Source organism: Scyliorhinus canicula, chromosome 5 (genome assembly GCF_902713615.1).
Source record: "Scyliorhinus canicula chromosome 5, sScyCan1.1, whole genome shotgun sequence".
Taxonomy (NCBI): Eukaryota; Metazoa; Chordata; class Chondrichthyes; order Carcharhiniformes; family Scyliorhinidae; genus Scyliorhinus; species Scyliorhinus canicula.
The window spans coordinates 55618263-55635819 of NC_052150.1; the positions used below are offsets into that span (position 1 = coordinate 55618263).

At 48.6% G+C, this 17557-nt stretch overlaps 1 protein-coding gene across 3 annotated transcripts in view; it reads right to left on the bottom strand.

Annotated features, from left to right (window-relative positions):
• The window catches only part of LOC119966000 (androgen-dependent TFPI-regulating protein-like), a 127583-nt gene that overhangs the window by 54619 nt on the left and 55407 nt on the right, over positions 1-17557 (bottom strand). For 2 of the 3 annotated variants that reach the window (XM_038797101.1, XM_038797102.1), the window contains one exon: positions 8694-8795. The exons of the other annotated variant lie outside the window; for it this stretch is intronic. In XM_038797101.1, the coding sequence (XP_038653029.1) occupies positions 8694-8795 (102 nt within the window). The remainder of the gene's footprint in view (positions 1-8693; positions 8796-17557) is intronic. 3 annotated transcript variants of the gene reach the window in all.

Below are 17557 nucleotides of genomic sequence, written 5' to 3' on the forward strand. Positions count from 1 at the left end.
GAGTGTCTCAAAATGGAGAAAGGTGACTAGTGGTGTTCCACAGGGATCTGCGCTCGGACCACTGTTGTTTGTGATATACATAAATGATCTGGAGGAAGGTATAGGTCATCTGATTGGCAAGTTTGCAGATGATACTCAGATTGGTGGAGTTGCAGATAGCGAGGAGGACTGTCAGAGAATACAGCAAAATATAGAAAGATTGGAGAGTTGGGCAGAGAAATGGAAGATGGAGTTCAATCCAGGCAAATGCGAGGTGATGTATTTTGGAAGATCTAATTCAAGAGCGGACTATACGGTCAATGGAAGAGTCCTGGGGAAAATTGACGTACAGAGAGCTCTGGGAGTTCAGGTCCATTGTACCCTGTAGGTGGCAAAGCAGGTTGATAGAGTGGTTAAGAAGGCATACAGCATGCTTGCCTTCATTGGACGGGGTATTGAGTACAAGAGTCGGCAGGTCATGTTACAGTTGTATATGACTTTGGTTAGGCCACATTTGGAATACTGCGTGCAGTTCTGGTCACCACATTACCAGAAGGGTGTGGATGCTTTAGAGAGGCTGCAGACAAGGTTCACCAGGATGTTGCCTGGTATGGAGGGTGCTAGCTATGAAGAAAGGTTGAGTAGATTAGGATTATTTTCGTTGGAAAGACGGAGGTTAAGGGGGAACCTGATTGAGGTCTACAAAATTATGAGAGGTATGGAGAGGGTGCATAGCAACAAGCTTTTTCCAAGAGTGAGGGTGTCAATTACAAGGGGTCACAATTTCAAGGTGAGAGGGGGAAAGTTTAAGGGAGATGTGTGTGGATAGTGTTTTACGCAGAGGGTGGTGCGTGCCTGGAACACTTTGCCAGCGGAGGTGGTACAGGCGGGCACGATAGCGTCATTTAAGATGTATCTAGACAGATATATGAATGGGTGGGGAACAGAGAGAAGTAGATCCCTGGAAAATAGGCAACAGGTTTAGATAAAGGATCTGGATCGGCGCAGGCTGGGAGGGTCGAAGGGCCTGTTCCTGTGCTGTAATTTTCTTTGTTCAATCAATGTTCCACACCAATCACCGTTCCAGGCCAATCACAGTTCCAGACCAATCATTTTTCCATACCAATCACTGTTCCAGACCAATCACTGTTCCAGACCAATCACTGTTCCAGACCAATCATTGTTCCAAACCAATCACTAATTCAGACCAATCACTGATCCAAACATAAGAACATAAGAACATAAGAACTAGGAGCAGGAGTAGGCCATCTGGCCCCTCGAGCCTGCTCCACCATTCAATGAGATCATGGCTGAATTTTTGTGGACTCAGCTCCACTTTCCAGCCCGAACACCATAACCCTTAATCCCTTTATTCTTCAAAAAACTATCTATCTTTACCTTAAAAACATGTAACGAAGGAGCCTCAACTGCTTCACTGGGCAAGGAATTCCAGAGATTCACAACCCTTTGGGTGAAGAAGTTCCTCCTAAACTCAGTCCTAAATCTACTTCCCCTTATTTTGAGGCTATGTCCCCTCGTTCTGCTTTCACCCGCCAGTGGAAACAACCTGCCCGCATCTATCCTATCTATTCCCTTCATAATTTTAAATGTTTCTATAAGATACCCCCTCATCCTTCTAAATTCCAACGAGTTCCACTGTTGCAGACCACTGTTCCAGACCAATCACTGTTCCAAACCAATCACTGTTCCAAACCAATCACTGTTCCAAACCAATCACTGTTCCAGACCAATCACTGTTCCAAACCAATCACTAATTCAGACCAATCACTAATCCAAATCAATCACTGGCCCACACTAATCAATGTTCCAAACCAATCACTGTTCCAAACCAATCACTGTTCCAAACCAATCAATGTTCCAGACCAATCACTGTTCCAGACCAATCACTGTTCCAAACCAATCACTGTTCCAGACCAATCACTGTTCCAAACCAATCACTAATTCAGACCAATCACTAATCCAAATCAATCACTGGCCCACACTAATCAATGTTCCAAACCAATCACTGTTCCAAACCAATCACTGTTCCAAACCAATCAATGTTCCAGACCAATCACTGTTCCAAACCAATCACTGTTCCAAACCAATCAATGTTCTAGACAAATCATTGTTCCAAACTAATCACTGTTCTGGAAAAATCACTGTTCCAAACTAATCACTGTTCCAAACCATTCACCATTCCACGCTAATCACCATTCCAGGCCAATCAATGTTCCAAACCAATCAATGTTCCAGACCAATCACTGTTCCAAACCAATCAATGTTCTAGACAAATCATTGTTCCAAACTAATCACTGTTCTGGAAAAATCACTGTTCCAAACTAATCACTGTTCCAAACCATTCACCATTCCACGCTAATCACCATTCCAGGCCAATCAATGTTCCAAACCAATCAATGTTCCAGACCAATCACTGTTCCAAACCAATGAATATTCCAGACCAATCACTGTTCCTGACCAATCAGTGTTCCAAACCAATCGAACCCGGGACCTTGGTGCTGTGAAGCAACTGTACTAACCACTGTGCTACCGCGCTGCCCACTTGGAAGGGCTGCCCATTAAAATGTCGGTGGACACCAAGGTGGCAGTTTTACTTATTCCCAAACAATTTACGACCTGAAGCTGAGACATCTGCCACTCAAGCACTCTAACATCACCCTCATACACAGAGCAGGTGGTGCCCTCAAAGGCTGTGTAATGGTGAAGGTACAACTGTGGGACCAGGCCACAGAGCTACCCCTCCACATTGTCAAAGGAAAATCCTATGTGGACGTTCGGGCCATGTGAACTAAAATTGCACTGGATATGCTGTGAACAAAGTGGTCGACTCTGAAACTAGTCTGCAAGACATCCTAAGTAGATAACAATGTGTTTTTGACAACACCCTTGGAGAAATGGAAGTAGTCCAGGTTAAACTCCAATTGAAACTAGATAATTAAACCAAACTCTGAGGGCAAGCACTCTTCCATACGCCATCCTTCCAAAAGTAGAAGCCGAACTGGTGAGGTTGGTGGACACTGGCATACCCAAACCAGTGATGGCAAATGATTGGGTAACTCCAGGATTGTACCCATTTTAAAACACGATGGTTCAATCGAATCTTCAGTGACTTCAAAGTTACTATTGATCCAGTTCTATGTGCCAAAAAATATCCATTGCCCTTGATTGAAGGTCTGTTCAGTGGCCTGGCAGGTGGGCAAAAATTCACAAAGGCGGATATGTCACAGGCCTACTTGCAGAAGGGAGCGGCTGCTGAATCCCAAGACCTTCTGACTATAGTCACTCATTGGGGTTTGATTCGCTATAAAAGGTTCTTTTTTGGGATCATGTCAGCCCCAACATTATTTCAGAGGCCTATGGACCAAATCCTAATGGACTCAAAGGAATACAAGGCTACCTCAATGATATCTTGATCACCAGCTCCACAAATATGGATGCACTGTCTAGGCTGCTGCAGCTCTTGATTGGTGGGCAATCCAGTAATGAGTTGAAGAGTCTCTCTACTCCTCCCAATCTGAAAATGTGCCAGTAAAGGCAGCACATGTGAAGAATGATACCAGAAATTATCCCGTTCTGAGCCAGGTGGTGGACCTGGTCGTGAAATGTAGAGGTCATATATGTCATGGCGGTGGGGTAGTTAGTTCAGAACAGCTGCTTACTATGGGGGGTGCAGGTGGCCATTCCTCCAAACTTAAAATACAAGGTGCTGGAGTAATTGTACCACGGCCATCCAGGAGTGGTGAGGATGAGGGAACTCACCAGGAACTATTTTTTGTGGCCGAGATGGAACACTCTGGGAGCACTGAGTGTGAGATGCTGCAATACACAGACTATTGTAAACATATAAATAAAGCTTTCTTCATTTACAACAGCTTTCGTCTGATTTATTATACTGGCGGAAAGAATTAATGGCTCCGGACTTGCCCGTCGATCTGCCTAGCCGCGGAAGTTCTTTTTATTGGGAGAAGTACGTCGTATTGTTTAAAATGCCGGTGTTTGGAAAATTGGATGCCTTCGCTGCAGGTCTGGGGGATTGGAATCAATAGGAGGAACACATGCAATACTACTTCCAGGCGAATTGAATAGTAGGAGAACATCGACAAAATGTTCTCCTCCTGACAGCCAGCAGGGCCCAGACATTTGGGATCATCAAATATTTGATGTACCTGGCTGCACCAGATTCCAGGCCCTTTAATGCACTGGTAACAATGGTTTCAGACCACTACGACCCCAGACCATCTGTGATTATGCAAAGGTATTGGTTTAACTCAGCGGTATGCTCTTCTGGAGAGTCCGTTATGGAGTTTTTAACTCGTCTACGCCAGTTGCCGTGTTTATGCAGCGGAATGCCATTTGGCACATCCGGACTGCACCATATCATCCTTCCTCAAATGAAATTGCAAAGCGGGTAATCCAAACCTTTAAATGGGGATTGAAGAAGCAGTCAATGGGCCTATGGACGCGTGGTTGTCGTACTACGTTTTCAATTACTGTATGATGCTGCATTTGACCACCAGGATCGCACCGGCAGAGCTTTTGATGGGTCGGCGGCTCAGGACTCTTAAGTTTGACTTTTCCCTACCTCCGTGCCAAGGTCAAGGAGATCCAGAGTCACAGAACAGACAATATCGTCTGAGGGCACCAGAGCGAGCATTTTGTACCGGGGACGCCATTTACACATGGAATTTTGACGATGGCGCTTTGTGCCTTCCATAGAACATACAGTGCAGAAGGAGGCCATTCGGCCCATCGAGTCTGCACCGACCCACTTAAGCCCTCGCTTCCACCCTATCCCCGTAAACCAATAACCCCTCATAACCTTTTTTAGTCAGTAAGGGCAATTTATCATGGCCAATCCACCTAACCTGCACGTCTATGGACTGTGGGAGGAAACTGGAGCATCGGGAGGAAACCCAGGAGTGGTACTGGACCGGTCTCGTATAGGGTCCAAGTAAAGACCCTTAAGTGACATTTGGACTAATTAACCAGGCGTCAGCCCACCTTTCAAGATGCCCCACTGCTGGTAGTATGGTTGTCGCCACAGCAGGAGCCACCCGTCGGGTTGAAGGCCCATCCATCAGAGTTGCCGCACCCACCCCAGCAAGAATACTATGAGTCCAATTCCGACTTGGACGGGGAAGTATCCACACCGGCAGATGACTGTGTGATCAGCACCAAGGTCCTGATGAATCCTCTTTGATGGTCTGCCAGAAAACAGTGTTGAACAACTCATTACACTCTACCCGGCCCAGAGCTACCACAGGTGGATGCACAGCCGCGCGTAAAGTGGCACAGAATGCACCCTTGATTGGCAGCTGATAGGAGGCTTTCAGACTTTGAGGGGGAGGGGTGTCATAACCCCACGAGGACCCATTGATCTCCCTGTAGGACTCGAGGAGAACGTGCCAACCACCTGCAGCTCATTAATGAGCAAGGTATGAAAGCAGCCCCAAAACCGGGCCTGGTGTAACACGTCCTCCCAGCTAGGATTGCACTGGGAGTGAGACGCTGCATTATACAGACTATTGTAAATATGGAAATAAATCCTTCTTCGTTTATGACAGCTTTTGAGTTATTATTCCCCCACCCCGCCCACATTAGCATTGTGAAGATTTTATTCTATTCACATACCCTGGTCTACCCCCAGCATCCTCTCCCTTTCCCACATCACTTTTCCATAGAACATAGAACAGTACAGCACAGAACAGGCCCTTCGGCCCTCAATGTTGTGCCGAGCCATGATCACCCCACTCAAACCCACGTATCCACCCTATACCCGTAACCCAACAACCCCCCCCTTAACCTTACTTTTATTAGGACACTACGGGCAATTTAGCATAGCCAATCCACCTAACCTGCACATCTTTGGACTGTGGGAGGAAACCGGAGCACCCGGAGGAAACCCACGCACACAGGGGGAGGATGTGCAGACTCCACACAGACAGTGACCCAGCCGGGAATCGAACCTGGGACCCTGGAGCTGTGAAGCATTTATGCTAACCACCATGCTACCCTGCTGCCCATGAAAAGCAGCAGATGAGCACTTTTTACCTATTCCCTTCTTATTGTCCAAGGCCCCAAATATACCTTCTGAGTGAAACAGTGATTGTACCTCTTTCAAATGTACTCAGCTCACAATGTGGTCTGCTCCACACTGCTTGGGAGACCAAATGCAGATTAGATGATCAGTTTGCAGAACACCGTCATTCGGCCTATAAGCATGAGCTTCAGTCACCTGTCATTTTAACTGTCCACCTTGCTCCCACCCTCTATTCTTGGCCTCCTACAGTGTGTGAATAAAACTCGAGGAATGGTACCCATCTTTGGATTAGGTACTTTACAGCTCTCTGCACTCAACGCTGAGTTTTGCAATTTCAGAATATAACCTCTTCCCCCATTTTCTTACTTTTTGCTAGTTTTGGTGTTCCTCTCTTTTTCTTTACACTCAGTTTTGGACACATGTTCATCCTTCTCTAGGCACATCTTTTGTTTCTTTACTTCTCTCATTACCACTCCCTTTGGTCATTTAACCTCTCCAGACCTTCCCTCTGATCCTTCATCACATCCTCACCACTTTCATTTATTCAAAACATTCCTAATTTTTCTGAGTTCTGATGAAAAGACATTGGCCTGGACGTTCATGGAGTCAGGCTGGGTCAGGAGGCATTTAAAAATGACAGTCTAGACCCAATTCTGGGACTTTCTCCACCTCCCCCCCCCCCCCCCCCCCCCCCCAGTTCCTGTTCTGGATGTTTTTATTTTTGCTAGTGTGGGAAATGTGTGAGGGTCGCAAACTCGCATGCAGCACCCTTGCTGGCTCCATTGTGTGTGTGGGTCTTTCAAACCTCCCCCAACCCCCAGCAAACCTGATGGAGTCAGGCCTGTTCTATCAGTCGACATAGCTAACAGCACTTCAGGGGAGTCACAAACCATGGGAGAACCTGAAACCGAGTCAGCAACCGAAAAAATGGTCAACCATTCAACATTCTCTTCCTTTAAAATACAATGTCCTTACCATCTCATAAAGCTGTCAATCAATGACAGCCATTCATAGTATCAATGAGACAAAGCTTTTATTCACTTCACATCTCTTAGTTTTGGGCAAAATAAATCACTATCAGACCCAGATGGGCGCTTGCCATGGAGTGCTGGAGTAAAAGAGAGGGAGAGAGAGAAAATGTAAAGAGGGGGAGAAAGAGAAAGAGAGAGGCTGTTAGTGATAGTGGTGAAATCGGTACAAAGTAAAGGAGGTGGAAAAGGGAGAGCAAAACGCTAAAGGAGAAACAGCATTAAAACGGGAGAAAAATAATCATCAGTCAGTTGGTCAGTCCATGGTGCAATAAAGGGTAAGTAAACACACAGGCACAAAGGAAGACCACGTTATTACAAGGTGACAATGGGGCTGTTTAGCTCACAGGGCTAATCGCTGGCTTTGAAAGCAGACCAAGGCAAGCCAGCAGCACGGTTCGATTCCCGTAACAGCCTCCCCGAACCGGCGCCGGAATGTGGCGACTAGGGGCTTTTCACAGTAACTTCATTTGAAGTCTACTCGTGACAATAAGCGATTTTTTTTTTTTTTTAAAGGTTTCAGTCAGAGAAAGTTTGCACTTCCCTGCAAGATGCAAGATGTACCCACATTACCTGCTGAGCTAAGTGCGCCGGTCTTGGCACAGCCAAGCATTCATGATGAGACTATCTGACAACTCTATTCACAGAAGCAGTTAGAACATATGGCCAAAACAAATGGTCAGACATCTGTTTTACCAGATTACATCATTAGGAATCCTTGACCAAGCTCCAGGAATGACTATTGCACTTAGCTCAGCAGACAATCTTTGACACAGCTTGCATGGGAGTGCAAGGTTTGATTGGTTGTCATTTTTATTAACTTATAATAACCATATCTTTCTTTGATGTGCGCTTGTCCGGTGTGTCTAGTTACAAAAGGTTAAGAGGTGCGAATGGATAGAGGATTTTTGTCTTTAATACTATAAATAGCTGTGGTTGCTTGGCACAAAGTTTTAAGCTGAACACTATTTTCATGGTACAGTTTCAAAGCCCCTTTGCTTGTTGTCCAAAAGGCTTGCCAGACTCCCATTGGCTTATTAGTTCTGGACATAATGAGAGAGTAGCTGTGAAGAATGCAAGTGGGCATGGAGAAGGCATGGGAGATATGGGGGGGTGGTATTAGAGGTGAGTGGAGAATGAGGGGGATGAGGGCTTGACAGTCATCACTACAACAGGGCCATTGTCCCAGTAAACAGAGATGGACATCTAGCCTGCCAGCCTGGCCATCCACCTGACTTTGTTGCTACCTCGTGCTTGCCTTAGGAAGCAGTGGCCCGGATTCCGCACCCGCCTCCCTGGAACAAAAATATGAAGATGGAGGCCTCCTTAACGGAGATGGATTGGCAAAGTTGGAACTTTCTCGACTCATGCTTCCCGTCTCCTTCATGTAAATTCTGCCCGTTAACTGTTTCTCCACAGATGCTGCCTGACCTACTGAGTATTTCCAGTATTTTCTGTTTTTATTAAGATTTAAACACATGGATTATTAAAACCCATCGCTTGTTTACAATAAAACAGAAATAAATGTTTAATATCCCACTGACTGTCTTCGATAACATTTGAATACAGTCATTTATTTTCATGTTGCAACGTAGTTGCTCTGGGTCTTAGTTATTCACACTTACCACGGCATGGTTCAGCCATAAGGGAATGAATTCATCAAGATCTTCAGGGTACACCAATGCTCTGTCATATGTGAACAAAAGCCAAAAGGATGCGACGACGAACTGGAAAAGTTCACATTAAAAATTAAGAAATCAGGATGGGAGCTATAATGCTTTCTAATATAAATTCAAAAAAACTAGAGGCCATTGGTTTGAAATTGCAAGTGATTTATTTAAATATTCGATTGGACTTCTAAAAATTAAAATTAAAATGTCGAAGAAAAGAAAGAAGAGGTAACATAGCTAAGCTGAAAATGTGCATATGTTTCATTGAACTGTGTTAGTCTTTTCCAGAAGATGTGGGAAATTCTAATGGCCAACAGGTCTCCCACGCTAATGTTTCTCTTCAACAAATACCAACCAAAAGCAGATTACCTGGCTATCCTGTGGTCTACTGTTTGCCCCATATCTGCTCCATTTGCTTATGAAACAACAGTGACTACACTTCAAGTACTTAATTAGCAGATAAATATTTGGAGATATTAAGAGGTTGTAATAACCTGTCATACAAAGATAATGGGCGGGATTCTCCGACCCCCCGCCGGGCCAGAGAATCGCCGGGGGGACATGAATCCTGCCCCAATGCCGGCTGTCGGATTCTACGGCACCAGTTTTTCGGCGGGGGCGGGAATCGCGCCGGTCAGGGGTCGTTGGCAGCGCCCCTCGGCGATTCTCCACTCCGCGATGGTCCAAGTGACCGCCCAACTTTGGCCGATCCCGCAGGCGTAAATTAGACCAGGTCCGTACCGGCGGGACCTGGCTCTGTGGGTGGCATGCGGAGTCCTCGGGGGGGGGGGGGGGATTCTGGCCCCGGGGAGGGCCCCCACGGTGGCCTGGCCCGCGATCGGGCCCACCAATCCCAAGCGACTGCTACCCAAACATTAATTGTAAATTTATTTTCTGGTAGATATTCGATAGTAAATAAAATAGATTCAAGAAAGAAATCATAATCCACCAAAGAAACTAACAAGAACAAAAAATAAATTGCCAAAACTTAATCTGCAGTAAAATAGAACATTGTTGCTCTTCACATAGACACCCCACCTAAAAAATGACAACATTGTGATGGAAACAAATATACAAACGATGAGTTCTACCGGGGGCCATGTCATGCACAGTTGGAAAGTTACAAAAGCTTTTTAAAAAAATGAAGAGATGCAATTACGGATGCTGATCCTTTTAAAGTTATCAATCTTCCACATGTTATACATTTAAATCCCTTCTTGTTGGGATGGTTGTTCATGGGAGAGCACAGAATTCTCTAATTAATTGTCATGTAGGGCAGCAGGGTAGCACAAGTGGTTTCACAGCGCCAGGGTCCCAGGTTCGATTCCCTGCTGGGTCACTCTCTGTGCGGAGTCTGCACGTTCTCCCCGTGTGTGAGTAGGTTTCCTCCGGGTGCTCCAGTTTACTCCCACAGTTCAAAGACGTGCAGGTTAGGTGGACTGACCATGATAAATTGCCCTTAGTGACCAAAAAGGTGAGAAGGAGTTATTGGGTTACGGGGAAAAGGTGGAAGTGAGGGCTTAAGTGGGATGGGCCAAATGGCCTCCTTCTGCACTCTATGTTCTATGTAACTATTAACTGGCATGAGGCTAAGCCAATCAATAAGTGTTAGCCACAATAATCAGAGATTAGAACTTTAAGAGGCAGGGAACGAATCTATTCAATTCAAAAGATCTCAAGTGGTGACCATGTAGAAATGCCAATCAGAAAATTCAATATAACGGCATTAACATTTATTAATGAATAAACCTGGAATAAATCAACCACAATAATGATGGACATGAAACAATTGGAATGTTGTAAAAATCTAACTGGTTTACCAATGTCCTTGAGGGAAGGAAATCTTACTTGGTTTGGCCTACAAGTGACTCCAGACCTAGAATAATGAAATGAAAAATGAAAATCGCTTATTGTCACGAGTAGGCTTCAATGAAGTTACTGTGAAAAGCCCCTAGTCGCCACATTCCGGCGCCTGTCCGGGTGAGCTAAACCAGCCCCAACTAATGTAGTTGACACTTAACTGCCCTCTGAAATGGCCCAGCAAACTGTTCAGTTCTACCAAACCACTACCCAAAATATAGCTGAAAAAGAATAAAATGGGACAGATCTCTTGGCATTGACCGAAGCAACTGAAAAAAAAGGCACATCCCACCCATTCAAAATAGCATAGTCTTCCTCACCAACATCTCAGGACTTGCGTGAAAAGTACGAGATATCCGACAGACTAGGCAAGAAATAACCTGTCACAGTCTTACTTGTAAAATTATACCTTACAACCAATATCGTAGATTCTTCCATCACCATCCCTAGAGGTGTCCTGTCCCACTGGCAGGACAGACCCGCCAGAGGCAACAGCACAGTAGTATACAGTTGGCAGAGAGTGGCCCTGTGGCTTGTCAACATTGACTCGATCCCATGAAATTCTGACTAAGGATATGAGACCTTCAATTTCAGCAGCGAAGAGGAGAGCAGCTGATCGGTACATAAACAGAGAGCAGCTCAGGAAGGTAAGGCAGGTTAAAATCTGACCAGAGATCTGGGACCTTTAGTTTCAGCAGCGGAGAGGAGAGCAGCTGATCGGTAAATAAACAGGGAGCAGCTCCGGAAGGTAAAGCAGTCGTCTCTCACTCTCTCTCTTTCTCTATTTCTCTCTCTCTTTCTCTTTCTCTCACTGAAACTGACTGGGGGGTAAAGAAATTGAAGTCTACCATTTGAATGGCTAATAGGGAGGCTGTGTTATATTTGAAAACCCACTTTATTGCAGGTTTTGAACTGCTTTTAGACAGAGGTAATAAGGAGAGGTTATAAAAAAAGAGCTTATGAAGTAAAAAATTAGAATTTAAAAACCAATTTAAAAACAAATTAAATAAAATAGAGATGGACAGTCAGCCCCCCCTGGGCAATTCTCCGGGCCCCGATGGGCCGAGTGGCCGTCAGTTCCTGGCCAGTTTCTCCATGATTGTGAGCTAGTGGACCCCACTGTGGTTCCCAGTGACCACATCTGTAGTAAGTGTTGGTTACCTGAGGAACTCCGGCTCAGAGTTGATGATCTGTAGACTGAGCTTCAGAAGCTGAGACACATGGGGCGGGATTCTCTGACCCCCCCCCCCCCCCCCCACCGGGTTGGAGAATCCCTGGGGGGGGGGGGCGGCGTGAATCCCGCCCCGCTGCTCTGACACTGGCTGCCGTATTGTCCACCGCCAGTTTTCGGGTGGGAGCAGGGTTTACGCCACACCGATCAGGGGCCATTGGCAGCAGCCCCCCCCTGGGCAATTCTCCGGGGCCCGATGGGTCGAGCGGCCGTCAGTTCCTGGCCAGTTCCTCCAGCGTGAAATGAACATGGTCCCACATGGTGGAACGTGGCTGGTAGGCCGTCAAGTGGAGTCCTCGGGTGGCGCGGGGGGGCCATCGATCTGCGGGCGGGCCTGTGCCGTAGAGGCATTCCTTCCTTCCACGCCGGCCTCTGTAGGGCTCTGCCATGGCCAGCACGGAGAAGAACCCCCCCCTGCACATGCGCAGGAACGTGCCAGCCGGTCTGCACATGCGCGGAACCACGCCTGCGGTTCTGCTCATGCGCCATCTCGCGCCGGCCCTTCAGGGCTGGTTTGCGTGGCGCTGGCCCGGAAGTGCGGAGGATTCTGGTTGGCCCAATGCCCGAGTGGTTCACGCCGTTCTTGGCGCCGATGTGGGCCATCCCGCCAATTGCGGGAAAATCCCACCCAAGGTGTCTAGGGATGTCTAGGGATGGTTTAGCATAGTGGGCGTAGTAACTGGCTTGTGATGCAGAACAAGGCAGCAGCGTGGGTTCAATCCCGCCCAAGGTGTCTAGGGATGGTTTAGCACAGTGGGCGTAGTAACTGGCTTGTGATGCAGAACAAGGCAGCAGCGCGGTTCAATTCCCGTACCGGCCTCCCCGAACAGGCGCCGGAATGTGGCGACTAGGGGCTTTTCTCTGTGACTTCATTGAAGCCTACTTGTGACAATAAGCGATTATTATTATTATTACATCAGGAAGGGGGAGAGATACCTGGACACTGTGTTTAGGAGGCAATCACACCCATTAGACTAACTGACTTGAATTCGGCCAGTGGTCAGGAACAGGTGGGTGTGGCTGTGAGTGAGGCAAGTAAACGGATCCAGGAGATAGGCTTTGCAGGAGTTTCAGCCCTTGTCCCTGTCTAACAGGTTTGAGATTCTTGCCCCCTGTGGGCGGAAGCGGAGACTGCAAGGAGGATGAGCAAACTGACCACACCACCATGGTACAGGAAGCCATTCAAGTGGGGGAGAGAAAAGAAATATAGTTATAATTGGGGATAGTACAGTTAGGGGCATTTACACTGTTCTCCGTGACCAAAGGTTGTGTTGGGATATTTCATCTGGGCTGCAGAGAAACCTGGGGTGGGAGGATAAAGATCCAGTTGTCGTGGTCCACGTAGTTACCAACGGCACAGGTAGAAGGACAGAGGTTCTGCGAAGGGAATATGAACAGCTAGGACCTAAATTAAAAAGCAGAACCAGTCAGGTAATAACCTCTGGATTACTACCTGAGCCACAAGCTGATTGGCACAGGGTCAATAAGATTAAGGAGGTAAATGCGTGGCTCAAAGATTGGTGTGGGAGAAATGGGGTTTAATTCATGGGACATTGGCACCAGGACGATGAAGAGGGGACCTGTTTTGAAGGGATGGTCTTCATTTGAATCATGCTGGTACCAGAGCCTTAGCGAATTGCATAACGAGAGCTGTAGATTGGGCTTTAAACTAAAATGGGGGAGGGGAGTGCAGGGGAAGGGTTTAGTTGTAGGGGAATCTAAAAATCCCAATTTAAAGGAGGAGGTAAGAGTGCAGGTTAGCAATGTGGCGGATGGTTACCAGAAAATAAAAGTGAGGGATTGAACAGGTGAATGTCTTTATGCGCCAAGGAATTATAGACGAGTAGGGAAACCTAACATGAAAACAAATTTAAAGCTTTGGATCTAAATGCAAGAAGCTTTCATAACAAACTTAGTGAGCCAACGGCACAAATAGAAACAAAACGGTATGACTTGGTGGGGATCACTGAAACGTGGTTACGAAGGGCCTGTTCTGTGCTGTACTGTTCTATGTTCTATGTTCTATAAGGAGACCAGACCTGGGAATTGAATATTCCAGAATTTCAGAAAGATAGGCTGAAAGGAAAAGGAGGTGGTGTAGCCCTGTTGGTGAGGAAAGGGATCAGTGCTATACAGGTAATGAGAAATTACATTAAGACTGGAGATCAAGATGTTGAATCAGTGTGAGCAGAAATAACAAAGGGAAGAAGTCCTTGATAGGAATAACCTACAGGTCCCCAAACAGTAGTTCTACAGTGGGGCACAGTATAAACCAGGAAATACTGGATGCTTGCAAGAAAGGTATGGCAATAATAAGGGGTATTTTAATATGCACATAGACTGGAAGAATCAAATTGGCAAGGGTAGCCTAGAGGCAGAGTTCATTGAATGCATTCAAGATTGTTTCTTAGAACAGTATGTTGGGGAACTAACCAGTGAGGAGGCTACTCTAGATTAAATATTCTGTAATGAGGAGGGATTAATTAATGACCTGATAGCTAAGGATCTACTAGGGAGTAGTGACCATAGTATGGTAGAATTCAAGGTTCAGTTTGGGGGCAATAAAGTGGAGTCCCACACTTGCGTTCTGGAATTAAACAAAGAAAATTACATAGGCTTGAGGACAGATTTGGCCCATGTAGGCTGGACAAGAAGGCTAGCTAGTAGGATAGCTGATGAGCAGTGGCAGTTGTTTAAGGATATGCTCAATCTAGAATGGGGCTACTTGATGGCAGTTCTGGAGCAGTTTGGAAGGCAGGCAGGGGGTTTGGGTCTTCCGAACCTGGTGTATTATTACTGGGTGGTGAGTGTGGAGAAGGTACGGAGCTGGGTCAGAGGGGTTGACTTCCAGTGGGTCAGAATGGAGGAGAGTTTGTGTAGGGGTTCGGGATTGAAGGCGCTAGCAACAGCAATGATCCCGGGGAAATACTCAGGCGGTCCGGTAGTAATCGCTTCATTGAGAATTTGGAGGCAGTTTCACCAGCACTTTGGGTTGGGGGCAGGGTGAAGGGAAATGCCGATTCGGGGGAACCATAGATTTGAGCCAGGGAAGTGGTATGGAAATTTTTGGAGATGGGAGGAGAAAGGAATTAGGACACTGAAAGACTTGGGGCGCGATTCTCCGCACCGGCGGAAAACCGCGAAGTTGGCCGTGAAAACGGCCGAATTTTGCGACGGCCCCACATGGCCCAGTTCCCGACGTAATCACGTCCAGGAAATGGGCTAGGAACGGGGCCGCGTCAATCACGTGTGCGATGATGCCGGAACGCGACGACGACACGAACACGCCCATGTGACGCCGCCCAACGAGGTAAAAAGGCGTGGCCGAGCACAGAAACTGTAGGCCAGGATGTCGGAGCTCAGGAGAGCAGCCCCGCGATTCGTGGAGGCTGACATGGAGACGCTGCTCGAATCAATCGAGCAGAGGAGGGCCATCATCTGCCCGTGTAGAGGGCATCGCCACCCTGCCAGCGCGGTGTGCCAGGCCTGGCGTGAGGTGGCTGCTGCCGTCAGTGCTGTGGGGCAGACCCCTCGCTCTGCAAAGCAATGTCGGAAAAAGATGCACGACCTCACCAGGGCTGCCAGGGTAAGTGCCAAGAGGGTGCCCCCTGGTCACAACCATCCCTCCCCCCTTTACTTAATCACCCACCTCCCCCCTGGCACGGGGGGTGGAGGTGGATTGGGGCAGAGTGAGTTGAGGGTGGTTCACTAAGTAGTCACAGACCCAGCGCTCTGGCCCCCCTGGAGAGATGCAATGGTCTTATTACAACTTGACCCCAAACTGTGCCAGTATCTGAACGGCCTGCTGATACCTGCCGTATTGTAATGATCTACCTATGCCCCCTCCCCCAACAGGACAAGACCGCTCACAACACTCGTGAGCGGAACAAGACTGGAGGCGGTTCGCCCATCCTGCACCCCCTCACCACATTTGAGCAGAGGGCACTGGACCTTGTTGGGGGATCTGCCACCCGGAAGATGGCGCAATGCGAGGTTGGCGGAGCTGCAACAAGTGAGACAACCCTGCATGACAAACACGTCCCTCCCCCATCCTCTGTCCCTTCACACACCCTGTCCACTGGAACAGCTCCCCCATCCTCTGTCCCTTCACACACTCTGTCCACTGGAACACCTCCCCCATCCTCTGTCCCTTCACACACCCTGCCCACTGGGACACCTCCCCCATCCTCTGTCCCTTCACACACCCTGCCCACTTCGACACCTCCCCCATCCTCTGTCCCTTCACACACCCTGTCCACTGGAACACCTCCCCCATCCTCTGTCCCTTCACACACCCTGTCCACTGGAACACCTCCCCCATCCTCTGTCCCTTCACACACCCTGCCCACTGGGACACCTCCCCCATCCTCTGTCCCTTCACACACCCTGCCCACTTCGACACCTCCCCCATCCTTTGTCCCTTCACACACCCTGTCCACTGGAACACCTCCCCCATCCTCTGTCCCTTCACACACCCTGTCCACTGGAACACCTCCCCCATCCTCTGTCCCTTCACACACCCTGCCCACTGGAACACCTCCCCCATCCTCTGTCCCTTCACAACCTGCCCACTGGGACCGTCCAGCGCCCGGCCGAGCGTCTCTAAATAGCCCGTTTCATTCTCTTCCCTAGGACGTGATGCTGAACGACCAGGGCCGTCTGCCTCCAGGCAGACACAGGCATCTGCCCCTAACTCACCCAGGGCCTCATGACAGAGGGTGCCCAATCAGCGGGGAGTCCCATCCTCCCCAACCGAATCTGTGGAGCAGGATGCCCAGAGGGCGGCGAGAGAGCAAGAGAGAGAAATGGCCCACGAACGACCTGCGGCCTCTCAGCGGACCTATGACATAGAGGAGGCGTCCACTCAAGACGACCTCGAGCTTGCAGCACTGCTATCTCCCACACCATCCACCATTCCAGAGACACTCACCCCGGCGGGCCTATTTAGTGATGAGGCTCCTGGGTCACAGTCTGGGTCGCACATCACAGCTGAGCAGGTACAGCAGGTGGAGGTCGGAGCAGCCAAAGGCCTGGACTGGCGGAGGCCAGGCCCAGCATCCAGCTGGCTCCCAGATGTTTTCCGAGTTCCTGGAGTTTCTCAACCCACCCGCACAGCCGATGCATCAAGAAACCCAGGGACACAATGACGGGATGAGGGCTGTCTTCCAGACTCTGCAGACGCTGTTAGAGGAGTCGAACCGCGTCCACGAGCAGGGAGTGGTGCCTCTCATGTCAGCAACCCAGGCCGACACCGCACGGGTGGCATCCACGGTGGAGGCAATGGGTCAGGTTATGCAAGGCGTTGGGCTTAATGTGCAAGCGTCATCCTCGGCCCTGGACAGGGTTGCCCTCTCACAGACAGCAATACGCCCGAGCCAAAACGATATTGCCGGCACGCTGCGGGCCTTGGCCAAGTCTCAGCAGGTCATGGCCCAGTCGCAGCACGCCATGGCACAGTCACAGCAGTCGATGGCACAGTCCCAGGAGTCAGTCGTGGAGAGCATCAACCACCTGCCACACGTGCTGGATGGCGTCGTGCACTCACAGGTTGAGATCGCACAGTCCCTGGCGGGAATGTCTAACTCCCTGGACTCCGTCTCTGCAAACCTTCGGATCCTGATGGATACCGTTGCAGGCCTCCAGGACTGGCAGCGCCAGGTGTTGGTGGCACGACGGGGCACCTCCCCGCTCGCACCTCTGTCCCAAAGTGAGGCCCGGGGGCCACCGG